This window comes from Miniopterus schreibersii (genome assembly GCF_964146895.1).
Source record: "Miniopterus schreibersii genome assembly, chromosome: 5".
Taxonomy (NCBI): Eukaryota; Metazoa; Chordata; class Mammalia; order Chiroptera; family Miniopteridae; genus Miniopterus; species Miniopterus schreibersii.
Genome location: NC_138106.1, coordinates 54,649,993 through 54,674,857, shown reverse-complemented (window position 1 = coordinate 54,674,857; position 24,865 = coordinate 54,649,993). Strand labels below are relative to the sequence as shown.

Here is a 24,865-nt window from a genome sequence, read left to right as displayed (position 1 = left end):
CCCTCCCACTCGTTCTAAAAATCAATAGAAAAAATATCCTCAAGTGAGGATTAACTCCCCCCCAAAATAAATAAGTAAGTAAGTAAGTAAGTAAATAAGTATTTTAAAAAAGCAGTTGCTTAAAGGAGCTATAGCAAATTATGTTCTCTCTACTTTCTCTAAGTTAGTACTTTCTCTAAGTTAGTAATGATCTGGGGTTGTCATACTTATTTTAAGGAAATTTTTTTTTTAAACTGTAAGATTACTACATTGAAGCCAGCAGAGTAGGGAGACAATGGGAAAGATTCTGGGTAGAGACAACTTTCAAGATCAAGAATGGGAACAATGTCTGGGTTTTTTCCATACCTACTTTCCCATGAGCAGTGCTCGCACAGAATAGTACTGGGGACATTACAGTAGTTTGGATCTGTAGGACATGATGTACGTGCTAGTCTAGTTGCTGTTCAGGTTAGACCTGGTTTGAGAACCCCTGAAATCTTTTACTAGCATGTGAAACAGATCCATGAAAATCCAAATGAAATCCCAGTCAAATCTAAATCCAATCCAAATCAATTCCAAATCTAAAATCAAATCCAAATTCAACTGAACCAAGACAAGTCCATGAAAACCCAATCCGAATCAGGTTAGACCTTAGTTTGGGAACCCTAAAGTGTCCTTAATAAAACTAACTCCATGCTAAATAAAAACCCACTATTTCCTAGAAGTCACAGGCTGCGTTAAGAAGACAGTTGTTGAGTTCTTTTGAAAAGATTGTTGAGAGGAAGTATTTTAAATGGAGTGAGCCCCGTAAACGACTAGACTCCTGGTGTTCTCACCATTCATGCTTTGGTAGACAGCAGGTATGAATTAGTTATCCCCTGCCTGGCTGAATCTCTGACTTTAGGAAGATCTACTCTGGCACCCAGTGGCCAGATAGGTAAGTGACACCAAAACAAGGATTCTTTCCATCTCTTTCTCACCTATTATATGACAATAGTGCCTCAAAAGTAGTTTCCGTATTGAGTTCCTATAAAATTAACATTAATGATAGGTCACATAAAGGATAACATTATGCTCATATAAGCTGTGTTCATATCTAGAAATAAAGAAAGAATAACAGTGGCATAGTTGCTGTATTGCATGTGAGCCCCGATTACATTTTGCTCCTTGCTGGCTCCCCTGTAAAGATACCATTGGGCTTTCAGCAGTAAGACCTTCCATACAACACTCAGCCTTCTGTCTGTGCAGGTTTTCTTTAAGGTGTATGGAATGACTTTTTAAAAATTAGGTTGTCATTTGATAACTAATCAAGTCCTTCTATTGCTTTCCCTAAGCAGATTCCAAAATCTGGGGCTTATCAAACATATTAAGTGGGTTTTATAATGAGCCTATTTTTTTGTTTCTTAAAGTTGTGAGATTATGAAGACGCTGGAAGTCCATGAACTAGGGAGACAATGGGAAAGGTCAAAAGAGTAAACTATCCCAAGAAATTTGGAAACGTGTGGGGATTTAGAGGGAGCTAGGTAGATTACTTTAAACCAAGCCTCACTTTATTTAAAATGATAGTTTGTTGTTGTTTTTTAAAATATATCTTTATTGATTTCAGAGAGAGGAAAGGAGAGGGAGAGAGAGAGATAGAAACATCAATGATGAGAGAGTCATTGATAGAACCTGCAACCCGGGCATGTGCCCTGACCAGGAATCGAACCCTGATCGCCTGGATCACAGGTAGATGCTCAACCGCTGAGCCATGCCCGGCCAGGCAAAATGATAGTTTTTTGATCTACTATTGTGAGCAGGTTGAGTGAGAATATGAGAGGATTTCTTTTTTACCACATGCAGCCTATAATCCGTGGAGGGAGGTACTGGGCTATTTTGATAGACTCCTTCTAGAACCATGTAAACTTGACAGAGACTCCTTCTAGACCCATGTAAATCAACAAAGCAGAGCATCATGAACTACCTCATGGAGGGGCCTGAGATAACTTCCTGCACAGTCCCCTCTGTGTGGAGTTTAACTGGAGCCCAGATAGGGAAAGCCGGGAATCTGCTGTGACTGGCTTCTTTTTTAATGCTCTTACTCTACAACAGGCAGTTTAGGTCCCAACAAGAGTGAAGGGTACCCTTTTCAGGGATATTTCTGTACTTCCCGAAGTGGGTTCTGGGCTTCCAGCTGCTGAACAAAATGCTAAGCAGTGCATTTTAATCTGTTAAACCATATTACTAACTTAAAACTTCAATATGTAATAATTCACAGAAAAAGCTACAAAACTTTTTTTCTTTAGTCCAGAGGGTTGTTACTGATAGACTTTCCTCAGTTCACTATTTGCCAACTTTTGGGGAGGAGTTCAGAGCATCTGAGAAGATGCTGGGAGTTTCCTGGCAAATGAAGATGAGCTGACACAATGTATCCACATCCACAAACAAGTACCAGGAAATTATGGTTGTGTTTTCAAGGATCTAATATTTCTGTTGTTCTCAGGATTTACTTCTTCCACCTGCCCCACTCTGTCATGCCATGGGTAGTCTGTGAACCATTTGCCCTAGGCGGTAGAGCCTTCAGTGGAAGCTGACAAACTAACTAGCTCATGGCCTGAGACACCTGGGCTGTGTCATGATAGAAGTTAAATTTAGTTTAGTATAGCTTTGAGTTCCCTAACCAAAGTGACTTATGCTAAGAATGGAAACTAAGGCAAAGATTAAGTGGGGGGAGGAGTGCATAAAAATAGCAAAACTGGAATCTATGATCTACAGCTGACAGAACAAGATGGATTAGAGGCAACACCATGCAAAGAGAAACAGGAATCAGATATCAGATGGTGCTTGTTAATTAATAAAGGTGAGGACAAGTAGATGTCTGGGGAAAGCCAGCGAAAAAGCCGCGAAATAGTTTATCAGGGAAGCAGCTAAAGAGGTAACCCTGACACTGTTACCTGAGTCAGGTTTTTGAACAACACTCTCAAATTTAACATGGTTTTTCAGGTGTAAAGAAAGCCCTCAATCTGAGTCAAGAAAACAGCAGGTCACCAGTTTTTAGAAAATGGAAGAAGATATAACAAACTGTGCTCTCAGTCACTCAGTTAAACTGTAAATCATCTGCTTTTCTTAAATACCTAGTACATTTTTCATGCACCTTCTAAACACTGTCAATATATGTTTCAGTTTTATTCATGTCCATGTCCTTTTCAGAGTTATCTGTCTCACTTTTCCCACCATTTCCATTGGCCACTTTCAAACTGATATGTTTGAAATGGTATTTCTTCTTTGTTGGAAATGGTAACCTGCTACTATGTTGAGCAGTGTTCCTTTCCCCATTTAAATACCAGCTGCTAGCCTAATATGCTACAGCAATGCTATTGGTGATGTTACCTGGATAGGAGGCTTTAAAATATCATGAATTTCATACATAAATAATCCCAGGTAGAAATAGTTTATTTCATGTCCTTATTTCTTTGAACAAATTTACATACAAAAAGGTATTATTGTTAATTTCCTTTAGTGATACCACATACTCTATTTTTATCAGTTATAGTACAGAACAGTTTAACTCAGAGAGTTTAAATGAAATATGAAAATTTATACTGAAATACTTACATGAGTGGGATTTGTTTTCTTCTTAAATGTGAACAAGAAATTTACTTTTGAAAAATTATAGTTCCAGGGCTCTCAGTTCTAGGGCTGGGATGGGGAATATACAAAATGAGCCTGGAGGGTCTTGTAATGCCAGAAAATAAAGAACTTAAAATAAATGGGAGGCTTGACGAAAGGACACAGGAGTCTACCTGAAAGAGCTCCTGATGGCCAAATGAAAAAGTTTGAGCAACAAAATAAGTAATTATAGTACTGGATTATAACCCAGAGAATAAAATAACTATTCCTGAGTTCATACTGATACAGTGACTGAATAAATACATAATGAAGGAGAATGCACAATTCTTCCTCACTGAGCTCCAAATAATGTGTGTGGATCTCCTCCTTCCAGGAGGTGGAGCTTAATTCTCCTGTCCTTGAGTATGGGCTGAACTTAGTGACTCATTTCTAACAAGTAGAATATGGAAGGGGGAGAATAGGAACTCTGCATGGAGAAACCTGCCAGACACCACCTGAACCAAGTGATCAAGGTTAGCATCATCGAAAATCATGTTGACGTGTGTACCCCAAGTTAGATGTGAAGGGCACTTCTCCTCTGTGGTGTTCTTCCCCCAAATCCACAACCCCGGTCTAATCACGAAACAAACCTCAGATGAACCCAGATTGAGTGACATTCTATAACATATCAGACCAGTGCTCTTCAAATGTGTTAAGGCCATTAAAGAAAAAACAGGAAATAAGGAGGGATTGTCATAGATCAGAGGAGACTAATGAGATACAACAACTAAGTGCAACATGGTATTTTGGGTTGGATCCTAGTGCAGTAAAGGACGTTACTCAGGGGGGAAGGATTGAAGCCTAGTTTAGTTAATTGCACGTCTAAAATTACTTAGAAATAAAACGTTAAAAGGTATGGTTGCAAACTCAAAGTTCTATAAATAAAAATAGATATTTTTAGTGTTTTCAATAACCAGTTATTTAATCAAAAGTAGTTATTTAGTCTTGGCCGATTTGGCTTAGTGGTTGGAGTGTCGGCCCTTGGACCAAGAGGCCTCGGGTTCGATTTCTGATTGAGGGTATGTACCTGGGTTGCAGGTTCTGTCCTTGGCTTTTTCTGTGAATTATTACATATTGAAGTTTTAAGTTAGTAATATGGTTTAACAGATTAAAATGCACTGCTTAGCATTTTGTTCAGCAGCTGGAAGCCCAGAACCCACTTCGGGAAGTACAGAAATATCCCTGAGAAGGGATATTCCCACTCTTGGTGGGACCTAAACTGCCTGTTGTAGAGTAAGAGCATTAAAAAAGAAGCCAGTCACAGCAGATTCCCGGCTTTCCCTATCTGGGCTCCAGTTAAACTGGGTGTGTGTAGGAGGCAACCAATCGATGTGTCTCTCTCACATTGATGATTCTCTGTCTCCCTCCCCCCCCCCCCTCCCTTCCACTCTCTCTGAAAGTCAATGGAAAAAATATCCTCGGGTGAGGGTTAACATCAACAAAAATGTAGTTATTTAATACTTACCGTGTGCCAAGCACATAACTTACATCGGTGTTTAAAGTCAGCATGATCCCTACTCACATGGAACTTAGGAGTTCAATGCAGAAGAGAGACAATAAACAAGTCAATAAGCCAACAAAAATATCATTACAAGTTGGGATAAGTCCTGTGAAGAAATGAGCAGGATCAATAGAATCAGCTGTACTTGTTTGATTTCTTTGTGAACATCTGAATTATTTTTACAGTGAACATATATTATTACTTCTATGTCAGAAAAGCTATTTATCAAGCCTAATTGGGAAGTTGCCTCACAAAACTTTAGCAAATTGCCTAGTTTCCATGATTCATTTCTGTGCTGAAGGAGCCATTATTTGAAATTGGCGGTGAATAGCTTTTCCTGCATACAGTATTGTTACAGGAAGAAGGCAAATCAATATTTACTTAATATCTCTAAGACCTGTGCATCTGTAGCAAAGTAGAGAGACAGAAATCATTTAATGAAGGAGAAAAAGCAATAGGGATGAAGGCAGAGCTAGAAGAGGTTTCTGATTCTTAGAGCAGTCTTTTACTTTCCTGGACTGCTTCCCATGGTGTAATATTGACAGATGCTCTACACAGATAATTCTAAGAGTTGATTTCTGAAATATGGGGAGCTTTTTGTCACAGTTTCCATTCTGTATTGATGGAGCATAATCCTTGAAATAACAAGTAACCCCAGTCCTGAAATCATTAAACCGATTCGTGACTTCCTGTTTACGGAGTGCTTTAGCATTCAGGAACAGGTCCTGCTAAGTGCTGTGGTAGATACCACTCTGTGCATCTCAGTCTTGCCCTTGTCACCCTGGAAATATTCTTTTGAGCGATACATTATGAGAGTTTGATATCCTTCAAATTAAATATTTCTCTATCTTTTGGATATTGACAACGGAAATATTGCTCATTATAGTTTAATTAACTATATACTTTTATGTATAGTTACACATTGTTTATATGTATATAGCACCAATTTAGAGTTTTACTAGTGCCCTGAATGTGCTGATCACTGTAATCACATTTAAAAACTATTTTGTACCAAAAACAAACATATAAAACAAAACATTGAAATGACCTTTTCTTGGTTTCTTTTCTTCTCTTTTGGGTCTGTGTTTGTTTTTTCTCCCCCAGAAAATATTCCTGAGAAAGATCTTCATGGAAGACTTTACATCAACCGTGTTTTTCACATCAGTGCTGAGAAAATGTTTGAATTGCTGTTCACCAGCTCACGCTTTATGCAGAGATTTGCCAATTCTAGAAATATAATAGGTTGGTTCTTGTGTTCTTATCTAATGACAAATTTGGGAGGATTTATTATCTTTAGGGAGTTGACCTATATAAATTCATTTATGTTGTCAGAAGGGTGGGGAATTAGACAGGTTCTGATTTTACTGGGTGATATATAAACTAGTATTTAAGTGTTTTGGTTAAATTCACATGTAAACAATATAGTTGTCCAGTTAGTCAGATCCTACCTACGATTCAGTTCAGACCCTTTGAAAACTAAAACTTCATTTATTTATTGATGTAGCAGTTCATTTGGCTTGAACCCATTTTAAGGGGTGCATTGTGGAACAGCTGGATGCTGGTAGAGTGTAAATTGGTACAATCACTTTACAGTATGGTTTGGCAGAATGTACTACAGCTTATCCTATGCATTGTCTCTGGCTCAGCAATTCTACCCCCTGGCATATATCCTTCAGCAATGGGTACCTGTGTGCTCTGAAGGACGTGTACTGTTATTCATAGCATCATCACTTATAATGCCCCCAAACTCAAGCCCAAATATCCACTGTACTGGGTACAAAGAATAATGGTTTATTATTCATAGGAGAGTAGCAAAGAGCTTTCTAACTGATAGCTATTAGTCTTGTGATTATATTAAGAATTTCAGAGTTTAAAAAAATCTTTTATTATGTCTGTTCTGAATCTATTTTGTTTTCTTGCTATTCATGTCTACCTGGAGTACGTGATATTTCTGAAGAGTTGGATACATTATTTCTCTTCCTTTTCTGAGATGAAGCTTGTTGATACTGCACTAGTTTATGGTTGAAAAGGTCCACGAGGAGCTAGCATGTTATTCCTAAATGAAATTTGTTTTTTGAATCACAACTGCATTAGTGTCTGATATCACAACTGGCTTCAGTATGGTTGAATATATGTGCTATCTGGTGTTGTAGGTGGCTTTGGGAAGCATAGGCTTCTGGCTAATTCTAAATCTAAACAGTTATAGGCATATTGCTATTTAGACCTAGCATTACTCGGAAGGCTTTCTCCAAGAGAGAGAATGTGCTTATGATTGTATACCATTATGCAGTTTTCTGAACTTGTTACATGGTCATCAGTTAGACTTCTTGATAATGGGTTTCAAAGGCTGCTTTTAAAAAATATTATGAATTTAAGGAAAATATTTCAGTCAATTATTTGTAGATTTAATCTAATTCAGCACTAAAATGTTTACAATTAGATCTATTATTATTTTTTTAATTAAGGAGCTCTTAAATAGGTATTCTTTTAATTTGTTTACAGTTGTATGACTGCTTCTGTATTTCAAAGTTCAGTTTTGTCTTTTCAAGTTTTTAACTTTGAAAAAATGTAAATCTTCAGAAAAGTTGCATGAATAATGTAATAAAATGCATATACCTATTACCTAGATTCACCATTGTTTTTATTGTGATAAAATGTATAGAAGATAAGACATACCATTTTAACCATTTTAAAGTATATGATTTAGTGGTATTAAGTACACTCACATCGTTGTGCAGCTATCACCACCATCCAGCTCCAGGACTTTTTCATCTTCCCAAACCATAACTACCCATATCCCCTCCTCCCAACTCCTGATGGTCACTGTCTACTGTCTGTCTTTTAATTTGACTACTCTAGTCAAATTAAGTGGAATCATACTATATTTGTCCCTTTGTGACTGGCTTATTTCACTTACCATAATGTCTTCAAGGTTTATCCAAGTTTTAGCATGTGTCAGAATTTCATTTCTTTTTAAGGCTGAATAATATTCCATTGTATGTATGTATCGCATTTTGTTTATCCATTCATACATTGGTGGAGTTTTGAGTTGTTTTCACTTTTTGGTTATTGTGAATGATGCTGCTGTGAACACTGATGTACAAATACCTGTTTGAGTCCTTGCTGTCCCTCCCTTTGGGTATATATCTAAAAGTGGAATTGCTGAGTCATACAGGTAATTCTGTTATTTAACTTTCTGAGGAACTGCCATACTGTTTTCTATAGTGGCGACATCATTTTACATTCCCACCAGCAATGCATGAAGGTTCCAGTTTCTCCACATCCTTGCCAACTTGTTATTTTCATTTTTTTATGATAATAGCCATCCTAATGGGTGTGAAGATTCACCAATTTTAAAACTTTAAAAGTTGTTAATTAGATGACGTTATGGCACATGATATTCAGTAGGCTTGTTGGTAACATTGGTGAAAATACAAGTGGAAGGCACTTTTCTTTTATCCTTGATGATGGCTGCTTTGCTGAACAGTGTGCAGTTTTAACAGCAGAATTCAACAATATCTTTAAATTCTATTGCTGATTCACAATGGATTATTTGCATAATTTTTCTGAAACAGGCTGACATATAACCAAAGTAACCTTTGAATAGTATTTTAGAATTTTATGTTTTTCATGTAAATAATTTGTATAGCAAATTCTGGATGATACATTACATGGTTTGTGATGTTGCTTTTTAAATTTAGTTGTAAGATTTTTCCATATACTCAAAAGGCAGCTTCAGGATCCCTCGGTAAATCCCTAGGCCTACCTATATGAAAGAAATGGAGTAAAATTGGATAGATCATAATGCCTGGCTTCATTCCTTTAATGATAGGTAATGGGTGAGATAAAGGCTCCTATATATTTTAGGATGTTGATGAATAGCAGCTGGACATAATTGCCCAAGTCCATGCGGCTAACAGCATCAGATGATTGAGTCAGGTCTTGGAATCGAGTCCATGATGCTGTTACCTATACTTTCCTAGTCTTTGGCTTATAGGGTGATATTTGCTGTATATTGCCATGTTCTAAAGATATATTTTTGTTCAAAGTGTGCTTTTAATCACTGTGTTGTTGCTAAGAATATAGAAGAGAATTTTGACCAAGGTCTTGCTATAAATACAGAGACATTATCCTATAGCTTGTGCTATCTATATAGGTTACATAGTAATTTATATTCCATCATCCCCTCCTTAATTAAAGATTTCAGCAGATAAGCCATTAACATTACATGATGTCTCATTGACACGATTTCTGCACAAGTTGGGATCGAGGCCACATTGTTGCATAATGACAAATGTCTTTCAAGGCTTTGTCCTCAATGATGGGAATGCTGATGTGTTGTTCGGTCTCTGTTTGATAAAGCTGGTGCTGTTACTTCTCTTTGTAGGTACTGGGGACTTTAAAAAGAAGCCTACAGATGAACTGACTTTTACTTTTATCTCCTAAAGAAAAGTGAAAAGTGTATTAATAGACAACAATTTAGAAGTAAATAGGTCAGAGATGGGGTATATGTCACATACAAGAAGACTGCCTAACTAATTTTACTTTTGGACTGGTCAAAAATTAAAATTTAAATAATTCAAAAACTACCTCTTTGATTCCATTTCCAGTCATACCCTTCAAATTTCTGGAACTAACTCATTTTATGTTTGCTGTGATTAGATGTAGTATCTACTCCTTGGAGTGTGGAACCTGGAGGTGATCAACTGAGAACCATGACCTACACTATAATTCTTAATAATCCGCTCACTGGGAAATGCACTGCTGCCACTGAGAAGCAGGTCAGTATTCCAGAAGAATCATGCTTTTGGGAAGAGAGAAGATGTCTGTCCCAGGCACCAATTTACAAAACAGTTTCAACAAATAAATGGCAAGAAAAAAAGGGAAGAGAAACTGTTACAGGTTAAAAGAGACTTAAGAGGCATACCAACTGTATCAACCCAATCCTAATTCAAACAAACCTACTGTAAAAAAGGTATTCATGAGATTAAAGGAATTAATTTTTTTTTGTGTGTGTAATGGTATTGTAGCTATATTTTAAAGAAAAGAATATTTGTCTTTTAAAGAGACATACTGAAGAATTTATAAAGAGATACACTTTCGTGTTTATGGATGAAATGCTATTGATTTCTGGGATGTCCTTTACAAGTAATCTAGCAGGGCAGAGGATGGGGGAGGATTGTGGGAATGGGGTACAAATGAAACAGACTAGGCAGGAGCTAATGTTGAAGCTGGTTGATGAGCTTATGAGGGTTCATTATAGTTCATTTCTGCTCTTGTGTATGTTTGAACCTTTTTTAAAAATAATAGTTTTAAAAAGAACACTATTGGGTTGGCTGGAGTGGCTCAGTTGGTTGAGTGTTGTCCTGTGCACCAAAGAGTTGCCAGTTTGATTCCCGGTCAGGACACATGCCTGGGTTGTGGGTTCCATCCCTGGTCAGGGTGCATATGGGAGGCAACCAATTGATGTTTCTGTCTCACATCGATGTTTCTCTCTCTGTCTCTCTCTCTGTCTCTCTCTCAGCATGTCCTCAGGTGAGGATTAAAATAATAATAAAAAAATAAAAATGCTGTTGGAATTTGCTTTGCAGAATCATGTCAAGGGTTAGGGGTCAAATAACTAGATGGCTGCTGTGACTTATGGGGAAGAGGTGATAAGATATTTAACACCCTCCTCTGTGCCAGTGCGGCAGTTTATATGGGAGTTTGTGTTTGGCCAATTTCTGTTGAAGTATAGTGTATCTGTTGTGCAAATAGTTTGAAAACATCTGTTAACATCTGAACTAATTATGCTATTATAGTTTTGTTTATCAGTGTTAAAAAGGACTTAATTTTTTTTCAAAAGCTTTTCAGTTTATTAACTTCTTTAGATTCCACATGTGAGATCATGTGATGTTTGAAACTGATGAACAGAATAGATTCAATGACATGGAAGCATAGATGAGACTGATGAATGTCAGAGGGATGGAGGAGGGCAGGTGGGTGGAAGGGGAGAGAGTAACCAAAGAATTTATATGCATATATGCACAACCCAAGGGCACAGACAATGGTGGGGAAGGGATCTAGGGAGGGAGGGGGACAGGGTGGAATGGGTCATGGGGAGAAAAAGGGACATCTGTAATATTTTAAACAAAAATAAAATAATAATAAGAAGCTTTCAGACGATAAGAAAAGTTTGGTATTTTGGCATGAGATTCTTTGATAACCTTAGAGGATAGGTATAAAAGGTATGATTACCATGAGAAAGGTTTGGCCAGCAACCACTTCAAATCCTCTTTAGGAAAAGCAGTGTTTTGTTTGGTTGCCTGCTTCCTTCACTTTTTTGGTGAAGGGTGGTTTTATGAAACTTTGATGAATTTTGGGGTGGGGTCCTTCATTTGTTCAGCGATTTTTGAATTGTTTCCTAACATTTGAAATTCTTTATAAACTAATAACACACAGAAGGGATTATATGATTGCTTTCTCCTCCTCATGCCTAAAAGAAAGAAAAATAATTATACTATGAAATGACAGAGAGGCAGCGAATACCATTTCTGCAAGTTCCTTCTTCTCAGTTCATAGACAGCACAGCCAGCGTGGAGACTCTTCTGGCTTTGTACATAGGCTTCCCATGTCTTTTGTAACTTCTGAGAGGGAATTCTAATATATATGTTCTGAATGGGCAAGGAATTTGATATATTAAACATGTACATGCAAAAAAATTATCTTATTTTGGCAGACACTGTATAAAGAAAGTCGGGAAGCACAGTTTTACTTGGTAGATTCAGAAGTGCTGACGCATGATGTTCCCTACCATGACTACTTCTATACCCTGAACAGATACTACATCATCCCATCTTCAAAGCAGAAGTGCCGGCTGAGGTGAGCTACTGTAGATGAGTGTGCTCTAGTCAGGACAGGTAGGCTAGATTATGCTCTGGTAACATAGTAGTTAGTAATCCTTAGATCTCAGTGGTAGCTTTACACAACAAAGCTTTATTTTTTGTTCAAATTACACGTCCACCATTGGTCAGCAGAGAGATGGGGCCCCTCCCTCAAGGCCCAAGCCCATGAAGGCTTTGAAATCCTGGAGCTACACAATCCAATATATGTGTTGTTTCAGTTGCTAGAGGAGGAGAGAGCTGTAGGATTGTGCTCACAGTCCAGTGGCCAGAACTAGTCACCAGACCCTGTTTAATGGCCAGGGGCTGGGAGTTCTTGAGGAGCATGTGGTGAGTAGTAAAGGACTCTGTTACAATGGGAAATAAGAAATGTTGGTGTTTTCAAGTTAGTGATGGGCCATCATATGCTCGGCCTAGTAGTTAATGTAGTTATTTTCAAATAATTTATGACCACTGGAGATTTTTATGCAAGGCATTTAGAAAATTTAGAATTTATTTTGAGCCTTTTCTGCTATTTAAGTAAAGAAAATTAAGGACTAGAGAAAGAAATAAAATGCCAAGTATCTAGAAGGAAAATTTGATGAAGTTATTAGGAGCACACAGTAATTTTTGAAAGAAGTCATTATCAGGGAACAAATTTCCTTTTATAATGTAAATGACTTTGAATCCTTTTGGCTTCCCACTGAATACAATTTTATATTTAATTGCAATGTTGATATAACTGAATTCTGTCCTTTAAATATTATCCTTATGCTATTAGAGTTTCCACAGATTTGAAATATAGAAAACAACCCTGGGCCATTATCAGATCTGTAATTGAGAAGAATTCCTGGAGTTCACTGGAGGACTATTTCAAACAGCTTGGTTCGTAAATGTCTTAATTTATCTAGTTTGTAAAGATAGCATTTATTAACAAAACGGACTAATTATTCATCTGTATTCATAAGAGAAACTGGTAGATGATGATGTAATGACTACTGAAGTGTGGTTATGACTACCCCACGTGGAATTTCACACTTAATTTTCATTGGTCTAACAAACACTTCTGTAATTCTTACTGTAAGCCAGGCATTGTTCTGTGTGCTTTATGAATATCAATTCATTACAGCCCTGTGAGGTAGGTACTATTTTTTTATTTATTCCATTTTACTGAACAAGAAATACTGAAACACAGAGAAAGAGGTTAAATGATTTGCCCAAGATCCCAGTTAGGAGATGTCACACTTGCCTGACTGCAGGGAGCCAAGGAAGCCAGCTGCAGTGAGGGCCTACATGCTCTGGATCATAAATATGCACCTGTGCTTGCTAACAGCTGGCCAGTCCTCAGCCCGCACCTGCCTCACCCATGCAGCTTTTCTGGGTTTATGCAGGCCCCTAAGCAATGGTATCGTGTGCCTGTATGAATTTTGTGGAGGTGGGTACTGGACTGGGGGAAGTAATACAGTAGTTCTGTTTGGATAGTCCTTAAAATATACATGAGAAAAAATATATACCTAAATGAGCATAATTAATTTTAGTTAAAGAAAAGCTGGTGGTCAGTCAACTCAGGTAATTTATCATCCTGTAGATTGTTATTTTATTTCCTTGCTTTTCTCTCTTTGGTTATTTCATTATAAACTCTTAATCAGGAGCAAAGAAAATGAAACTCAAAAATTAGTTTGGCCACTGGATAATGAGCTTCCAATGAAAAAATCTGGTTGAAACAATTGACAAAAATGAGGTTTTTAGGTTGTTTGCAGATTTTTTTTATTAGGGCTTCCTTTTTTTCCCCCTGCAAACTTTTATTGTGAATTAGAACTATTATATGCTACTCCTTCCTTTGAAATTGACCATCAAGTTCCTTAATCTATCTTGGAAATCTTTCTAATGATCTAATATAAGTGGGTGGCCTGTTGTTTCTATAACTGAAATCATTACATTAATATTTAATGTAGCACATGGCAAATTTGCTCTGATGATCCCATCATTTATTAATACAGTTCATTCTTCCTAGAATAATGAAGCCTTATTATGGGATCACTGTACTCTCCAAAACTTTTCATTAAGAGTAAGGTTTGAATCTAGGCCATAAGAACCTAAGTAATTGTTAGAGAAAGTTTCCAAGGCTTGAAAATACAAACGGAACACAAAACCACCAGAACTCCTGTATCTTACAGTTGAGAAGCTTTCTCCAACACTTAAAGATTTTTTTTCCTTCCTAGAATCAGACTTGTTAATGGAAGAATCTATGTTAAGTCAGTCCATTGAAGACCCTGGAAAACCTAGTGGCCTGCGAAGGAGAAGGCGAACATTCAACCGCACAGCAGAAACAGTTCCTAAACTTTCTTCTCAGCGTTCTTCTGGAAATGGGGGTTTAGATGCCAAAGGGGATACTGCAGGTAGCTGTTATGTGGTAAACAGAGATGAAAGATTTTAGTTTACTTATATGAAGCAGAATATGGCTGTTGAGCAGTTGCAAAATGGCAGGCGTATGGCCAATAGAAGTATTTGATTGGGCCATGTGGTATTTTTAAAATGGGATGTTTTTGTGTAAAAACTCAGATCTGACAGCCCTGGACCCAAATCCTTTCATAGCAGCAGTCAGGTGGGGCTTAATAGTAACTGCCCCATAGACCACACCCCCAGGTCACCAGTCCCCATGATTTTTCCCGCTGCTGGACACTTCGCTCATTAATTTCCTGCCTAGCATTTACAGACATTTAGTTTCTACCCTTGAATGTACTACAATGACTATACAGCATATTTTTGTTTTTTTTGTTGTTAATCCTCACCTGAGGATTTTTTTTTTTTAGAGAGAGTGGAAGGAGGGAGGGAGAGAGGGCGAAAGAGAGAGAGAAACATCTACGTGAGAGAGACACATCGATTGGTGGTCTCCCACAGGTGCCCCGACCCAGCCCGGGGATTGAATCTGCCACCTAGGTATGTGCCCTTGCCTGGGAATTGAACCCAAGACCCTTTGGTGTGTGGGCCAACCCTCTAACCACTGAGCTGATTATGTTTTTAATCTTTATGTACTGTCAGGGCCAGTCCAGCAAAACTGCAAAGATGAAATTTGACTTTTATTATCCTCACTCTCAATTTTGAAGGCATCCTGCCTCCACCAACTGTTATTCCCTCCCTCTCAGAACTATAAAGCTGTAATACCTTCTCATTCTTCTACATTATCACATTCTAAGGCTTTTTTCAAAATTCAACTTTTTAATCTTGACATTATTGCAGGTGTCCTCCTTTCCCCCACTTTTTGCCCACATCCACCCACCCCTGCCTCCCCCTCCGTTGGCCTTCTTATTTCTTAGTGCAAATATGTTTAAGCTAATGGCTCTAATTTCGGAATTTAAATGTATGGGCAGTAGAGAACGGGTGAAGACTTTAAAAAAATTTTTTTAAGGAGGGAGTTATTATACATAAACCTACCTCAAATATTGTTTGCAGAAATGGAACTTAGCTAGAGATCATACATGATGTAAATTAATTTGTAAAATAGCCAAATTTGAAGGACTGATGTAAGTTTTATTTTTGTAGATTTGTTTCATATTACTCAGGATATCAGAAACCTTAAAAAGGTGCAGGGAATTCACCGTAAATCACTTTGTCTTTATAAATAATTAAAAAAATTTCTTTCCTAGTTCTTTTCAAATGAAATTAAAATTTTATTGGTTGTAATCATAATCCTGATTTTAATGCAGCCTTTTTTTGTGTGATCTGTAGGAAAGAAAAAAGAAATGGAAAGCTATAACACCGCTCTTATTGTGGTGATGAGTATTTTGTAAGTATTTGAATGCTTATTTAGCTTGTGTTTTTACTTTTAACAGTTTCCAAAAGGATTTGAAAGAATTTGTATGTTATTGTGTAGAACTTGCCACTTTTTGACCAGTTTGGGCCTCCAAAAACAGTACTTATATATTCTTTAGTCTGATAGTTTTTGATGTATTGATTTTCAGAAGAATTATTAAATTTGAGGGAATACCAGGTACACATTCAAGAAATGTTTTTATTTTTTAAACTGATATGACTAATTTCTTTTATCCTAGGTTTTTATGGGATGTTCCATAAAGTGAATATTTATATATGCAGACTAGTGAAATCCCAATAATGCTATTTTACTTTTTGATTAGACCAGTAGCCTTACCCTTTACTGTGCATAAGAATCACTTGCTAAAATGCAAATTTCTCGGCCCCAATTCCAGAGATTGTGCCAGTAGGTCTTGGGTAGGGATCAGGAATCAGTATTTTAAAACACGGTGCAGGTTATTCTGATGAAAGTGATCTGAGGATCACATGAAGAGAAATACTGTGGCAATTAGCCTGAATCTCATAGTAGTCTATAGGAATCCATTTAGCCAGTCATGCTGAGACTGCTGTTATCTACATGGCTATATGTGAATCTTGAGGTAGTCCATTCCATTCCATTGAATTGGTTCTGACTGGGTGATATGCTCTGGAATTTTTTTGGAATGAAGTTCTTGTATCAGCTTTTTTTTCTAATTACAGATTTCAGAACATTGAAAATGTTGTGTCTTTGAGTTTTATAAAAAGGTTTTCATATTCTTATTAAGTTGGTTTGCTATGACAATTTTGAATAGTAAATATTATCAGCAGTCTTCTGCATTACTTTGGAGAAAGTTTATACTCAAATGTTGAAATGTTCATCTATATACCATTTCAGAGCCATAATAATGTCATAGATTTGACTTACTTGCTACTACATTAGTTTTCATTTTTAAAAATATCCTCTTTTGGATGGATAAAGGGGAATAATGTGTATTTTTAAGGGCAAGTCAGTATTTTAACAGGAAAAAAATGAGATATGATGCTACCTATATATTTGCATTTATGTGTAATAAGAAATATACCCATTCACTTGAAAGGCTGCTGTGAGAACCAACAGAGTAAGACCATTTAGCATGTAACATTTTATATATACTATTAACATACATTTGGGATTTCATACTTTCTTTGTCCAAGTTGAACCTGAAGAAATTTTTGCTGAATGGTCATTTTAAAAAATTTCTTTGGCTTCAACTGGGAATCACAGGTACAGCACGATCTACCTAAGATTAGTCCATATTGATCTTCATTTTCTGTTTGAAGTACAGCATTATGGGTTTTTAACTGCTTAAGCCAAAAAAGCACCCAAAAAGGGATATTGAAAGCTTGCCTGGTAGAGGTCTAAGCTGGAGGTCACATATCAACACTGGATGGATAATACACATCTTTGAGGGTTTTGCATGTGTATTCTGCATCAGCAGTGCTCTAGGTCTGGATAAGAGTGGATTAACCAGGTATGCTTTGCTCTGCCCAGCTTGCTGTTGCTAGTTTTGTTGAATGTGACACTGTTTCTGAAGCTGTCAAAGATAGAATATGCTGCTCAGTCCTTTTACCGTCTCCACCTCCAAGAAGAGAAATCTTTAAAGTAAGTCTTTTATCCCCTCCGAACTGTTATTTTTTTCAATAATTCCTTATGCAGAAAACTTTGGTGTGCTAACTATTCTGTAGTCACACTTTTTTTTGTTTCTTAATTTTTTGTTTTGTGTGTAAATTTATGGAGCACTGGTGATTTCTAGAAATAAAAGATTAGCAACTATTCCCGATTTTTAAGCTGGTATTTTTCTTTCAGTTTAGCCTCTGATATGGTGTCAAGAGCAGAAAACAGTCAAAAGCATAAAGATCAGGCTCATCGTTTAAAAGGAGTGCTCCGAGACTCCATCGTGATGCTTGAAGAGGTAGGCAGCTCTCTGCATGCTCACAGACTGAATCAGGTGCTCCTCTGGTTGTGAGAGAATATTTTGTACACTATTACTTGAAGAAACCCCCTCCTAGATGCAGTGCCCTTGCCAGTTTCTGTATTATGCATATTATGTATGAGTCACTTGTACTTTTTAAAAAAATTAAATGGGAGCCTACTACACATACCATTGCATATCTTTTTTCAATTAGTGATATATTTTGAAGATGCTTCCATGTCATCATATATACATCTACCTCCTTTTTAAAAACTTTTTTTGTTTTTTCCATCACCATTTATCCTCTCTATGCCCTCTTCCACTTCCCTCCTTCCCCCTAAGTCACCACACTGTTGTCTGTGAGTTCTCTCTCGTTTCTTTTTTGCTCAATCCCTATTTTATTTTTATTGATCCATTTATATGAAAATTTATGCTTAATGTTAACTCTTGGTTAATAGGTACTGTATACACTGTTCATTATTTTGTTTTTATCTGTTCACCATATGACTTGGAGGTACTTCCATATCAGTATATAAAGTGCTTCCTCTTCTTTTAAGAGCTGCGTAAGTCAACTACATAAATTGCCCTAATTATTTTTACCAGCTTTCCTCTGAAGAGTGAACATTTAGGTTATTTCAGTGTTTTGCTATAAACATTATTTCGTGAACACAGTATTATCAATATGTGCCGCTTAGTTCCATGAATCAAAACAATTCCCTTTGAAAAATAAAGATTAATATTTCCATTATTATATGCTTACTTTTCAAAACTGAAAAATAGAGAATAGAAGAAAACCTGTGGTTCTAGCATTCAGACATAATCACTGTGAATACTTTATTTCCTTTCATCATTTTCTTCTATGCAGATTTTTTAGAAGACTCAGCTACTAAGCATTTCTTAGGATATTGTGTGGGGCACTGAAGGTTACAACTTCAGCTAGGCACTCTTCAGATGCAGTGTCTGCCATTCCTTAGTAACTTTCTCCTCCTACTCTCAGTGAGGAGTAGATGACATTCTCACTTTTCTCCTCATCTGCCCATATCCCCGTCACTTTCAACCAATGACTATGTAGGAGACTTTCCCTCTCCTGTAATCAGGTCTAAGACACCCTCCTATTGCTGCACCCATCTTCTCCACTCCTATTAGACACACTCCTCAGCCTATGGGAGGCGAGTCCCAGCAGGAGACTCCATGCATCTCCCTTCTGGCTTCCCCGTTTTGTCTCCCTCATTCAGTTGGGGCTTGACGATCAGCACATGACCCTGCTCTGTTATCTCCTACGTTAAAAAACCTACACCATCCACACACATCCTTCTCTATCTACTCACCATCTCCCAACTCCCTTTCACAGTTGAGTTCTTTCAGAGTTGCCTACTCTGGCTGTCACTACTTTATTCTTCATAACCCATTCACTTAAGTTTAAGTTTTTATTTTCTCCAAAACCACTCACTCACATAGTTTAAAGAGTTGTTTTACAAGGTTTGTTGAGAAAATAGCAATCCCAGCGCCCTCTTCTGCATTTCTTTCCTAAAGACAATGGTCTTTGACTTGCAGTTGATTCTGTTGGTGTGTGCGTCCACATTTATAAACAAGCATGTGTTGGTATGTCAGTTTTAGACATTACCATTTGACTTTCCTAATAGGCAAGTCAAAAAGAAAACAGGGATTTTGTTTTCTTTCCTTTTACCTCATCTTGCCCCCATTTCTAAGTCCCCACTTCTCCCAAATGAAGTTAAAATTTTGGTTAGATCCACATTTATTTAGTGTTAGCTTTGTTTTGACCAAGTTTGCTATTCTGAGTTGTGCCATAGAATAAACCATGACTTTTTCTTTTCTGTGCTTTTCCTTTTCCCTGAATTTCATTATGGTTGACTAGTTTATCAATATTATTTATAAGTATTTCATCCCCTGTCTGTTGTATAAATAAATCTCTTATAATCTTCATTCACCTCAGGCATTCCATCAGTGGAGTCTCTGACTGGCTCTAGTCAGGTCCGGTGGCCCTCTGTGTGGGTGCACAGCTGTCATCCAGGGGTTTCCTGTTGCCCATCTCCTTTCTTTCCTAGATCTCATGTTTTCTCCTTTCTTGATTTACTTCCTTTTTTTAATGGAGCATATCCTTCAGTAGCCTCCTAAGAAAGAGTGTAGAGGTAAATATTTTAAGATTTCACCCACCTGAAATTTTTTTTTTTTTAATCTTTACCCAAGGGTATTTTTTCCATTGCTTTTCAGAGAGAGTGGGGGAGAAAGAGAAACATCGATGTAAGAGAGACACATTGATTGGTTGCCTCCCACACCCACCCTGACTGGGGAATGGGATCAAGCCTGCAACCGAGGTATGTTCCCTTAGCTGGAATTGAACCTGGTACCCTTCAGTCCACAGGCTGACACTCTGACCACTAAGCCAAACCAGCTAGGGCCCGTCCTTTCATTAATAGTTTGGCTGGGGGTAGAATTTTAACTTGGAAATAATGTTTCTTCAGAATGTTTCAGTCATTGCTCCATTGTCTTTTGGCTTCCAGTGTTACTTATTGAGAATTCTTGAGGATGTTATCATTCTTAATCCTTTAATGTGGAAAACCATGCCCTTTAGTTCTGGGAAGTATTGAGTTATATAATTGATGGTTTTCTTCCTTCCACTTTCTATAGCTCCTAAAATTCAGATGTTGGCTTTCAATTAATTGGACAGGTTGTCTAATCTTAACTGTGGTTTTTTTTTTCTGGCTCCCATCTCTTTGCTTTTTTCTGTTGTTTTTCTGCTTCCTCAGCAATTTCTTCAACTTAATCTTTAAATTCTTCTATTAAGTTTTTCAGTTTTTGCTAACAAGTTTTTAATTTCAAAGAATTATTATTCCTCTGAAAATTTTTATGGCATTGTTATCTTTATCTCTCTGACCATAATATTGATGAAAATTTTTTCTTCTTGCATACTCCCTCTCTTTCAAAATCATTTCCCTTCTGTTTTGATTTATATCCTTAGTGTTAGAGAATTTCTGTAGATGTCTATAGTCCTTGATTGTCTGCTTGTGTGGATCAGAAGCTCTTAACATGTGGGTCAGGCTGGTCTACCCTGAACTTCTCTGTAGATATGGCTGAACTGTTGGTTGAAAAATCCTGATCTCAGTATTTCTAGGTGTTTCCTCTAGGATGGGCCAGTTTCGACAAAGACAACTCTTCCAATCTCCTATCTGAAGGATTTGAGGAGCTGAGTGAGAGAGGGATGGGAGGTCACTGCAGAGGGGATGGTCTCAACATTCAGTATACACTTTCTCATATAATCCCTGTTTCCAGTGTGGTTCCACCATCCTCAGCAGTGTCTTGGTGTCCCCCGAGCCAGCCAGCCAGAGGCCCTCCCCGAAAATCAAGTTTTCGACTTGTGCTGAGGTAGCAAGAGAGGCCAGATGCCAAAGTTTCATCCAATCGGATCTTAGCCCCTTCCTCTTAATTCCCACTTCCAGAGATTCCTGGCCATCAATTCCTGAGGCTTTTGAAGATTCTTTGGGGTAAATTTGATTGGTTCTCAGCTTTCTCTACTGTTAGCTTAGGATTCAGCTTTTTCAGGCCTGCGAAGTCATCCATCTGCTTTCCAGTTCCCCAAGTTGTGTTGCTATTGTCACTTCTGTTCTTCCTGCCTTTGTGGTTTATGTCTTTTTTTTTTAAAAAAATCCCCTAGTGGGGTTTCAGGAGGGAGCAACACTGGATGCATGTATTTAATCCACTCCCCCACTGTTCAGCTCACCCCTGCCTCATTTTCTTCTGCCCTAACCTCAGCAGTCACTCCCATCCCTCTCTCTCTGCTCCTGGCAATCACTAATCACTTCTAGTTCTATAAATTTGCCTATTTTGGACATTTTCTATAAATGGAATCTTTTTCGACTGTCTTCTTTCACTTAGCATAATGGGAAACTTTCTTCTTTAAAACCATCTCCTGTACCTGATCTCTTCCTGGCCCAGTGCTCCAAGCTCTGTTAGATTCTCTTCCCTTCTCCTCCGCTTCCCCGTTACGTGATCACATCCACTCCCCTGACTTGGAATACCACATGCCAGTGACTCCCACATCCATCTCTCTCACCTTGACCTCCTCCCTGAGCTCCAGTCTCCTACAGTCACTTGCCAACTTGGCATCTTCACCTGGATGACAACAGGCATCCCACACTGATTATGTCCAAAACAGAATTCCGTTTTCGTCCTGAGCCAAACCCAATTCTCTAGTTGACCTAATTTTAGAAAATGATACTACCATCCTCCTGTTGCTTAAATAAATAACTTAATACAGTGTGTAAGTATATATTTATGTGAGTATACTTTTTAGTTCTGTATTGCTTACAGGTCTGTAAGCTCCATGAAGACAGAGGCAGTGGCTCTTTGTTCACCATTGAATATCCAGTACTTAGCACAGTGCATGTAATAGATAAGCAACAAATATTTGAATGAACGAATGAATACAAAGAAGAATAAAATGTAATTCTTGGTTTTAAGTTACCTACAGTTTTGTTAGAGAACTCAAATATCCAGGTGTATTGCTAAAGACTATAAAAGAAGTGTCAAAGTAAGTAGTAATGCTTTGGGAGTTAAGAGGCAGGATGATTAGGGAAAACTACATGGAGACAGTGGGGATGGGTCAGTTTTAGATGGGTGAAGACAAGCGTGAGCATAATAGCAAGCACAGGCCTGAAGTGAAACCTGAGCTGTTCAGGAGATCCTGAGACCACTGCAATTTCAGAAGCTGTTTAAGGAAACAAGCCAGCCTTTCCCTTTGGATAATCTGATTATGGACCTATTGGGAGAGAGAATACACAGCAATCCTACAGCAAATGGGAAGAACTTTGTAGCAATCGCACTGACAGATACCCTAAGGAATCAAGTGTTTTATACTCAGTCTTTTATTTGGGCATTTGTATAAACAAAATTATGCTAAATGTGAACTTTGGCATAAGAATGATCAGAAAAATTTTAACAATTTATTTTGAAAATCATTTTGTTTGCAGTTGAAGAGCTCACTCATTATGCTTCAGAGAACCTTCGACCTACTAAATAAAAATAAGACCGGCATGGCTGTGGAGAGCCGGTGATCTTAAGGACTGAAATTGGAGAGATACTTGGGACTAGAAGAAAACATACAGGAGAAAACCAGAGGGCGGATGAAGAATTTTAATCCTTACAGGAGCTTTTCCATATTTTCTCATTATTGGTACTTCTAATATGGACATTCTTTTAAATAACACTTATTTCATGATTAGTCTCCAGTGGCCTTAAGAATCCATCCTTTTGCTTCTTATACATAATTCTAAGCTGTGAATTTCTCCAGTGAAGCATGAACTACATTGTGGAACTGAATTTCTGTGATGCGAAAGAAAATGAGATGCCTTGGCCTCGTTTTTACAGGGAGGTTTGAAGTTTGATACTTTATCTGTTAGCGCACAATCAGTATGTGTCCAATTGGCTGCTTTCACAGTTGAGATACATTCAAGACGCTAAAGACAATCAATAGAAGAAGAAACCTCTAAACCATTACGAATTTTGAAGGATTAGTTTTCAGGCATATTACATTTCTAGGTTTGCATACTGTAAATATTACAATGTCTTCATTTATTCAGCATGCAAATTCAGTAGACTTTTTGACTCTGCATATTGATAATTATCTGAAAAGTTCTTCAGCCATGTTGTATCTTCATGAAGTAAAGTTTCTTCCTCAGGTAGCTATCAGAGGTGAGATTATCTTGCCTCTTCATACATCAAGTGAAGAGACAGTTTTAGAAAAGGAAATATGTAGGATACCAACATTCAAAATGAAGAATCATGCTCTGAGTTTTAAAAACCAGAAGGTTACGTTAAAATCTGGGCATTTAGTGATCAAATAAATACTTGAACTAAGCTTGGCTTCAGCTTAGCCATCTAATTTGTGGATTAGTTTTCAATAGCCACCTATAGCTTCATTTATTCCTTCATGTGTGTGGCTTGTTTTAGTTGTAAGACGGAAACTTCACCTCTTTAATAAAACCTCTGGGTACATTATCTCCCAATACAAGTGTAGTGACTGAACTAAGTCAGATACAAGCTTTGGCTCTTTCAGAAAAAGATTTTAGGCATGTATGTCTCAATACAAGCGATGTCTCTGGAACAAGAGAAAGACAGTGCAGAATAATTTGTATTCGTACTGTTTCAACAACTGTTGCCTTTAAATCCCCCCAGTCACCACAGCCACAGGGGATAGCTAGTCATTTTTGAGATGCCTGTAGAGAATTCAAGTATTGACTCCATTAGAGGGAAAATAGGTTTCCTTGAGGGAGTCCCAACTCACCCACTCTGTGGAACCAGTGTACCTACCTGGGTTTTTTTGTTTTTGTAAGGATTTATGAAGTGTCTGGTTGTGAGCAAGAGTGACTGGATTATAAACTTGAAACCTTGTCCTCTCAAATTCACAAAAACGACCAGTGACAAGCTGAATATTTTTGAGATGTTTCTGTAAAACTTGTCCTTCATTGCATACCTCAAAGAAAACGACCAAAGTTGCTTTATAAATTACGACTAAATATGTATGTATGCAGAATTCAATCACTTGTATTTGAGTGTACTATAAATTGAGTATCAATAAAACCCAAAATCTGAATTGTCGTTTTTCTTCCTTTTCTGTTTGAAAAAAACAAACACCAAAAAAGTAGTGAAAACACGTGCATGGTTTCACTATTTTTACAATTTTGTGTAAAAACCAAAGAGGACTCTCAGATCAATTTCATTTTAAAAGTGCATACTGCTGGAACAAAAACAATAGACAGGCCTGCGGGTCTAACGCGGAGACTTGCTCAACAGAAATAAAAACAAACGAACAAGTTGGGAAATGGCCAGATCAAGGGCAGCTACGGGCCTTTAAGGGAAGGCTCGCGAATTTGGAGCGGTACCTGGGCGGCCTCCGGCGGCGGAGCGCTCCCCGGCGCCTGTTGCGGGCGTCTGAACGAGCGCGAGCGGACCCACGGCTTTCGCGCACTTTGGGGATCCCTGGGGTTCTCGGGTTTCCCAGGTTTCCATCTCCGCCCCTCCCCCGGCCAGGGCTCCGGAGGCCGCCCCGCCCACGCGCCGCCCGCAGGCACCGGCAGGGTCTCCGCGGCGGCCTCCGGGGCGGGGCGGGGCGGGGC

At 37.9% G+C, this 24,865-nt stretch overlaps 1 protein-coding gene across 2 annotated transcripts in view; it reads left to right on the top strand.

The window, feature by feature from the left end:
• The window catches only part of GRAMD1C (GRAM domain containing 1C), a 70,981-nt gene extending 46,639 nt beyond the window's left edge, over nt 1-24,342 (top strand). For both annotated transcript variants that reach the window (XM_081138787.1, XM_081138788.1), the window contains 9 exons: nt 6,233-6,370; nt 9,791-9,909; nt 11,847-11,989; nt 12,770-12,873; nt 14,211-14,387; nt 15,718-15,775; nt 17,312-17,422; nt 17,627-17,732; nt 22,721-24,342. In XM_081138787.1, the coding sequence (XP_080994913.1) occupies nt 6,233-6,370; nt 9,791-9,909; nt 11,847-11,989; nt 12,770-12,873; nt 14,211-14,387; nt 15,718-15,775; nt 17,312-17,422; nt 17,627-17,732; nt 22,721-22,804 (1,040 nt within the window). In that variant the 3' untranslated portion in view covers nt 22,805-24,342. The remainder of the gene's footprint in view (nt 1-6,232; nt 6,371-9,790; nt 9,910-11,846; nt 11,990-12,769; nt 12,874-14,210; nt 14,388-15,717; nt 15,776-17,311; nt 17,423-17,626; nt 17,733-22,720) is intronic.
• Nucleotides 24,343-24,865: the final 523 nt, after the last annotated feature.